Raw genomic sequence first — 8,158 nt, forward strand, 5'->3', positions numbered from 1 at the left:
TGTAGAAAATTTGGTTCCCCAACTAAAACCATACTCCCTCCATCCCAAACTATATATCACTTTTCCTTTTTCGGGAGTCAATTTGACTAATATTCGAAACTAAGTTAGATTATATTCAGTCAATATTTTAAAAATAAAATTTGGATATTTGAAAATTATACGAAAGTACTATAAATTGCAATTCTTCTCATATTAATATGGTGGAAAAATATATCTTAAAATGTTGGTCAAAGTTCACATAGTTCGAATCTTGAGAAGCGAAAAATGACAAATATTTTGGGTCAGAGGAAGTATATCTTTTTGTGGCAGTTCAAAATAGGTAGTGTTCCCACTTGAAACCAGAAAAATTAGTTGGTGAAGAAAATTCCAAACATAAAAAAATGAATGAGAGCTTTCACTCCCAGCTACTTTGAGAATGTCTATAAAAGCAAGTCTTAAGTTTATTTACATAGTCACATTATTACAAACGCACACACAAACACACACAAAAACACACACATATAGTGCCATTCCACTTTGAGATCTTACAACCTTAGCCAAACAAAATGGCACCAATAGGATTAGGTTACATTGAAATTCTCCTAGCTTTGTTCTGTTTTCTCTTGTTTTATTGCTTTAGGGACTCAAAATATCCAATAAATTGGCCAATTTTTGGTATGCTACCAGGCACACTTTACCACATACAACAAATCCATGAAAGGTGCACTATGACAATGAGGGCCACAGGGGGCACATTTTTATTCAAAGGTCCTTGGTTTGCAAACATGGACATATTATCAACAGTTGATCCAGCCAACGTGCACTACATCATGAGTGCAAATTTCATGAATTTTCCCAAAGGTCCCAAATTTAAAGAGATGTTTGATGTTTTAGGTAATGGGATTTTCAACGCAGACTTGGATATGTGGAAGGTTCAGAGGAAGACGACTCGTGCCCTCATCACTCACAATCAGTTTTACAAGTTTTTAGTCAAGACTAGTCGCGATAAGGTGGAGAAAGGGCTAATCCCGGTTCTTGATCATGTTTGCCAGAAGGGTTGTATAGTGGATTTGCAAGATTTGTTCCAAAGGTTCACTTTTGATACTACTTGTATTTTGGTCACGGGATATGATCCTGGATGTGTATCTATAGATTTCCCTGATGTTCCCTTCTCGAAAGCTATGGATGATGCTGAAGAAGCCATTCTTTTTCGCCATGCATTGCCCGAGATAATTTGGAAGTTGCAAAGATGGCTTAAAATTGGAGAAGAAAAGAAGATGATTAGGGCTCGCGAAACATTGGACTATACTATAGACAAATACATATCCAAGAAGCGTGAAGAATTGAAGGAATTAGGCAACTTGAAAGAAAGTGAAGAGGGATTTGATCTTTTGACATTTTACCTCAAAGAAGAGAATTTGGGAGTTAAATGTGATGACAAGTTCTTGAGGGACACTATATTGAATCTTATGATAGCAGGGCGTGATACAACTAGCTCTGCTCTCACATGGTTCATTTGGCTTGTGTCGACTAATCCACAAGTGGAAAAAAAGATTAGGGACGAAATCAACTCTGTTATCCCCAGTGAGGAAGTCGGAAAATTTAGGCCTTTCAATGTCCAAGAATTGAACAAGCTTGTTTACTTACACGGTGCATTGTGTGATTCTCTAAGGCTATATCCACCTGTGCCATTCCAACACAAGGAGCCTCTTGAGAAAGACGTACTCCCAAGTGGTCACAAAGTTCATCCAAAGATGAAGATCATGTTTTCATTGTATGCGATGGGGAGAATGGAGTCGATTTGGGGGGAAGATTGTTTGGAATTTAAGCCAGAGAGATGGATTTCGCAACGAGGGACGATTAAGCATGAGCCTTCATATAAGTTCTTGGCTTTTAATGCTGGACCAAGAACTTGTCTTGGTAAAGAAGTGGCTTTCACTCAAATGAAGGCTGTGGCTGCTGCTATTATTCACAATTATCAAGTTGAACTTGTTAAAGGGCACCCTGTTGAACCAAATGCTTCTATTATTCTCTATATGAGACATGGTTTTAAAGTTATGATTAATAGGAGGTGGCCATAATAATTAGGGGATAATATGTTATGTATCAAGTATACGTATTTTTTGTTTGTTTGTTCAATTTGCTGCTATTAGTTTTTTTGTTATTTTCACAGAAGGATGTAAAATTTCTTTAAAGAATTCTTTGTTTGTTGGTGTGATATTTAATTTTACATGTAAGTTGGCAATATGTGGATCTCCCTATGATTAAGAAGCAGAATTGTAGAAGAAAGGTTGAATGATATCATTCTAACAAGTATAGGTAATATAAACTTGATTTCATAGATGGCTACTCAACTTTTATTTTTTTGTATCAAAATCACTAGATCATTTTTTGTAACGTAAAAATCATCAACTTTACCAAAGTATCATAAAAGTCACAAAACTATTTTTTGTAACCACAAAGTAACTCAACTTTGTCTAAATATCACATAAAGTCATTAGGAGGAAATAAAAGAGACATTTTATATGAGTTCAGGCAAAGTTGAATGATGACTTTTTGGTTAGAAAAAATAATTGTTGAGTGGCTTGTTGTAATATTCTTAAGCACATTTTGTCATACCCTATTTTAACCTAAGTCAAAATAGTTTACAACATCCCGGTAATTCCGGGGTTAATTAAAGTACAGGAGTCGCCACCTAATTATTTACGGTGAATTAGGGCACCTAAGGTTGTTTAAAGTAATTATCTAAAGTTGATTTTAAAAGTCTGCGAAACCAAATGATTCTAGGTACGGGTTCAACTAACCTAGAGGGAAGGTATTAGGCATCCTCTAAGTTCCATTAATAATGATTAATCCGACCAGACTTAAATCTAATTAGGCTAAGTGTGAATGTAATATTATAGAAAATAAAATAGCTTGTAAATGTTGTTAAGGTTATAGAAATATAGTGATGCTATTAAAATAAGATTTATAGAAAATTATAAATAGAAGAAAGTGAGATTTATGCAACGTTTTAATAAATATTTGACACAATTCAAGTGGCGAGGTATTAATTGGTTTTTGTATTTCTAGTAGTATAAACAAAATAGCCGATGAGAGTTTTCTTTATTATTATTAACCATACTTAAAATATGCATATTGACTCAAAACTTGGAAAGTTATTTATAAAATTTATTTAATTTTATGCTTGCGTATTAGTGATGTTTCGAAATCTAAAGTGGATCATGATTCTTTTTGCCCAAAATATGTAGTCATGCTATTTAAAAAAAAAATCAATTATTCTAAGAAAGATAAATATTAGGAGTATTATGAATAACTTTAATATAAAAAGAAGAAAATGAGACTTTGTAGAATTAATTATTAATTATTTGTTCTCCTTAAGTTAACTACCTATTATTAAACTAAATCCCACTAATTTGCTAAAGTTCATCTCAATTAACAAGCAAAAAATGTTAGTCACACAATATATGTTAATATACAAAAAATAAAAGTAGAGGGATAGATATAATGTAAATGGGCTTGGCCCATTTAGGACTGCTGTGGTCCGATTGCAACTGGGTTTCAGCCCAGTATCAACTGTTGCTGCTGTTGCCTATTGGGCTTAGCCCAGATTTCGTTTTTTCCTTTCTCTTTCTTTGCGGACAGGAAGGGGCTGACACGGAGAAATTGTATTGGTCTTTTAGCCCAACGCCAAGTGCGGAAGGAAATGACGAGTCGCTTGGACTCATATGCAGGATGTCATGCATAAAAAAAAATGAAAAAAAATTAGGAAAGGAAAACACGCAAAAAATGAAAATAAAAAGGATTAGGAGAGGAAAACATATACAGTCGACTAATAAGAATGAATTCATGTAACAATTAAAATGCACACAGAACTGAGAGGGAAGGGGATCAATTCCATGCTTTTACACATATAGCAACCAGATAAAGCTAAACAAATATGAAATTGAATAGACTAAAATACTCGCGAACAGCACCTGGACAGTCCCAGTAAATAGGACAGGAAAACTGATCTATTCAAACATCACTAAGACTAAACTGATTTCCATGACGTTGGAAATATAACCAAGAGGAAAATTTATAATAAAAGAAAAACGCATGATGACTTTAATGATGCACTAACCGGGCTTGTATCTGAAAACACAAACATTAGCTCCAACCAAACATGGAACCAGCTCACTTTTAAAAGATCAGGTATCGAACAGCGATCGGCTTCTTAATACTCAAAACCAAAACATAAAAACTCTTAACAGGGAATCAATTAACCTTCTTCTAGCACGAAACAGCTTAGTCTTGGACCAGTACCTTTAGTTTAACCTCTTATATACATTGGCAGGGGAAACAAAATATCAACCAAACAATCTTTTTAAGTCATTTTTAGATCTTAAAACAGTCAGTCAAACAGTCTTATGTTTAGCAGCCAAACAGACCCTTACCATTTCCATTTTTTATGTGCAGGGATTCTGTTTGGACATGTAACAAACCAGAATAATCAGGGAAATACAAGGACGATAGGATCACATAGACATGTTTTCAGCCAGTGACTAGGCTTCTAAAGTCAGTCAGATAAAGCAACAAGAATAGACAATCCCCTGACTAAAAATGAAAGTAATAGCACAAAGTATTAAACTTAACGAACTCCGCTTAAACTCTAAATTTAAACATCAGTAGGATCATACCGGTGGAGAATCAACTGGTTATGAAGATGAAAATTATAATGTTAATCTTTTCCATTTTTTAATTATTTTAGCCCAGTTAAGCATTTACAGAAAATCGAAACGAAAGCTATAACTAACTCCTATTCCGATTGAGATTAGACGACTAAACCTTGACTAATCTCCTGACATCTACACAAAACGAATTGAAATTATTAAAATACACAGAGCAGAATTGAAGTCAAGGAGAAGGAGAGCCATTGACCTTTTAAACCAAGTAAAATCAACAACCAACATCGATAGGTCATATAATCATTTCGTCACATCTAAACCCAAGCAAATCACATGCATAACAGAATATGTTAGTTCGAACAAATAGAGTGAAAGAGGGACAGTGCCGACTTTTAACTCTTTTTTTTTTTCACGATATCTACACATGAAATTCTAAAGAAAACCAGCAGTCTCAACACACACATAACAGAAGATGACTACAACAGAAATTTTAGATTCGAAATAAAAGACGATATACCGACCTTTTGTGGGTGCGGTGAACGGGGACAGGGGTTGCGAACCTACTCTCGTTACGAACAGGTTCAAAACCAGATCGAAACCGGATCGAAAAGTTTTTTTTGTGTGAGAAATGTTTTAGAACAGCCAAATAATAGCTAATCTGGTATGAAACTCTAAAGTAAGCTATCCCTTTTTCTCCCAAAAAAAAAATCTCCTTTCGGCTATGGCTTAAGGTCATTTTTATAGGTAAAAAAGGCTAGGGTTTCGTTCGTTTTTTGAGCGGGATTTCTAGTGATCCGTTTGAAATCGAATCAAATCTTTAACGCTGACCTCCTTTCAGATTTTTTGGCCGTTTGTATTTGACCAAATCGTATAAAAATGGCAAGGTGAAACCTGCCATGGCCGAAAACAAGGATGGTTTCTTGTTTGGAAGAGGAAAGAGGACAGGATTTGCACTAAAATGAAGGGGTAAAGACCTGCCAAGGTGAAAGTGGGTTGAGGTTTTGCTAAAAATGGAGGGTGAGAGAGAGATTGAAGAAGGGAGAGGAGAAGGGAGGCTGCGGCGTGAAGAGAAAAAGATAGGCGTCTGATTAGGTTTAGTTGTATAGGATTTGGGCTGGATCGGGTCGGGTAGTGGACAAATGGGCTGGTCTAGTCGGGTATTGGTAGTGGGCTGGCCGAAAATTTGATTGGGTAATATAAGGTAATGGGTTGGGTATGAAAATAATGTAGGCCAAATTGTATTGGGTTCGAAAATGTGGCCTTTTCCTTCCTTCAATTAATCCTTTCTCGGGTTTATAATTTAACAACTAGTACCATATATACTATATGAAGACAATTAATAATTAGTATGTACAAAATAAAGATTTAAAGTATAATTAATTTGACAAGTACAAATCCTAAAATGAAGCGATGACGAACCATTTAAAAAAAATTGTGATAAAGTAATACTATTGATGCTGATAGTGGGATAGTGAAAATGAAAGTAATGACATTAATAGTAGTAGAAATAGTAGTGAAAATAAAAATACTTAGCTCGTCAATAAATTTAAAAACCCGAGGAAATAAATTACGATAAAAGAGGGACAAAATTGGGTGTCAACACATTTGACTGAATCTTTTGCTTACAAAAAATAATTTAGTGATACTTAAGTAAAATTGAGTGATTTTTATGTTACAAAATATACTCATTATTCAATGTTATTGGTGGAAGTTTTCCAATACCATGTCACAATTACATATCTCATACGACAAGCTAATTGTATTTCAAATAGTAAAGAACACAACAGAGTCAAAGACTTGTTCAATACGTACGATATGGTATCCGTCACAATTGAGATGAGTCTTGACCGATACCATGTAAAAAAATGGAATTTGAGCATAACTCAATAACAATAAACTAACTTATGAGGTGTGCATTGTTCAAGATTGTATATGTAAACCATAAAAGAAAAATATACTATGCCCAACTATGCCCACCTCTTCTTAACCCTAACCTTAAAACCATGTTTCATGTGGAGCATGATGGAGCAAGTGGGGTAAACCACATGACCTTTCACCATTTCAATTTGGTAATTATGGATGATAGCAGCAGCCACAGCTTTCATTTGAGTAAATGCAACTTCTTTCCCTAAGCAAGTCCTTGGCCCTGCATTGAAAGCCAAGAACTTGTAAGATGGCTCATGTTTGACCGTTCCCCGGTCCGAAATCCATCTCTCTGGCTTGAACTCTAATGCATCCTTTCCCCATATAGATTCCATCCTCCCCATTGCATACATATTAATCAGCACTTTCATCTTCGGATGAACACGGTGACCACTTGGGAGAATATCGGGTTCTTGTGGAGTCTTGTGTTGTAATGGAACAGGGGGATATAGCCTCATTGTTTCGCACAATGCAGCATGTAAATAAACTACATTTTTCAACTCGTCCACCGTAAAAAGCCTCTGTTTTTCGCCTTCTCCCATCGGGATGATCGCCTTAAGTTCTTCTCTTATAATCTTTTCGACCCCAGGGTGTGTGAAAACTAGCCAAATGATCCAAGCAAGGCAAGCACTAACTCCATCGCGCCCCGCGATCATGAAGTTTAATGTGGTATCTCTCAAGAACTTATCATCAAACTTCAACTCTGTTTTTGTTTCTCCATCATTAAGTGCAATGTATGATGTTAATAAGTCGAAACCGTCTTCATCTTCCTCAATTTTTGCTCCTCCGCTCAATTCGTCACGTTTCATCGCTATATACTTAACTATAACTTGGTCAATGACTTCCTCTGCGTTGTTTAGTTTCATTTCAGGCCCAATTCCTAGCCATTTTTGCAACTTCCAGACACTTTCGGGGAATACATGGCGTATGAAACAGACATAATTAATATCATCCATGACTTTCGAGAAGGGAATGTCAGGGAGTTCGAGAGAGAGGTAGCCAGGATCAAAGCCCATGACTAATTTACATGTTGTATCAAATGTGAATCTCTTGAAAACATCTTGCAAATCAACAATTCTGCCTTCTTTAGCCACAAATTCAAGAACTGGAATCAAACCATTTTCGACTTTGTCCCAACTAGTTTTTATCAAACACTTGTGAAATCTCTTATGAATGATCATTTCTCGCGCGAGCTTCCTCTGATCCTTCCACAAATCCAAGTCAGCATTGAAAATTCCATCGCCTAAAATGTCGAAAATCTTCTTGAATTCTGGCCCTTTTGGGAAATTAGTAAAATTTGCACTCATGATATAATGCACATTTGCAGGATCTACTGTGGCAAGAATGTCCATGTTAGTAAACCAAGGGCCTTTTAGCAAGAAAGTTCCTCCAGTTCTTGAAAGAACCTCTGTAGTTTTTTCATGGATATTGTGTATATGGAGAAGAAGGATTGGGAGCATTCCGAAAATCGGGTAATTCCTTGGCAGGACATTGTTATAATCTGCTAAAACCCAGAATACAAGAAAGAAAAAGATTGCCATAAATATTTCAAGATAGCCTACTGAGGACAATAGAGAAGTGAAAGCCAT

The 8,158-nt window shown here is 35.6% G+C and overlaps 2 protein-coding genes across 2 annotated transcripts; one reads left to right on the top strand and one right to left on the bottom strand.

Annotated features, from left to right (window-relative positions):
* Window positions 1-445: 445 nt before the first annotated feature.
* Window positions 446-2,226, top strand: LOC132060123 (alkane hydroxylase MAH1-like). The gene has a single exon (XM_059453021.1). It carries the CDS (start codon window positions 546-548, stop codon window positions 2,058-2,060), a length of 1,515 nt encoding a protein of 504 aa, XP_059309004.1. The 5' UTR covers window positions 446-545; the 3' UTR covers window positions 2,061-2,226.
* Window positions 2,227-6,463: 4,237 nt separating this feature from the next.
* LOC132060927 (alkane hydroxylase MAH1-like) lies at window positions 6,464-8,158 on the bottom strand. The gene has a single exon (XM_059453817.1). It carries the CDS (start codon window positions 8,156-8,158, stop codon window positions 6,614-6,616), a length of 1,545 nt encoding a protein of 514 aa, XP_059309800.1. The 3' UTR covers window positions 6,464-6,613.

This window comes from Lycium ferocissimum, chromosome 6, assembly GCF_029784015.1.
Source record: "Lycium ferocissimum isolate CSIRO_LF1 chromosome 6, AGI_CSIRO_Lferr_CH_V1, whole genome shotgun sequence".
NCBI classification, from domain to species: domain Eukaryota; kingdom Viridiplantae; phylum Streptophyta; class Magnoliopsida; order Solanales; family Solanaceae; genus Lycium; species Lycium ferocissimum.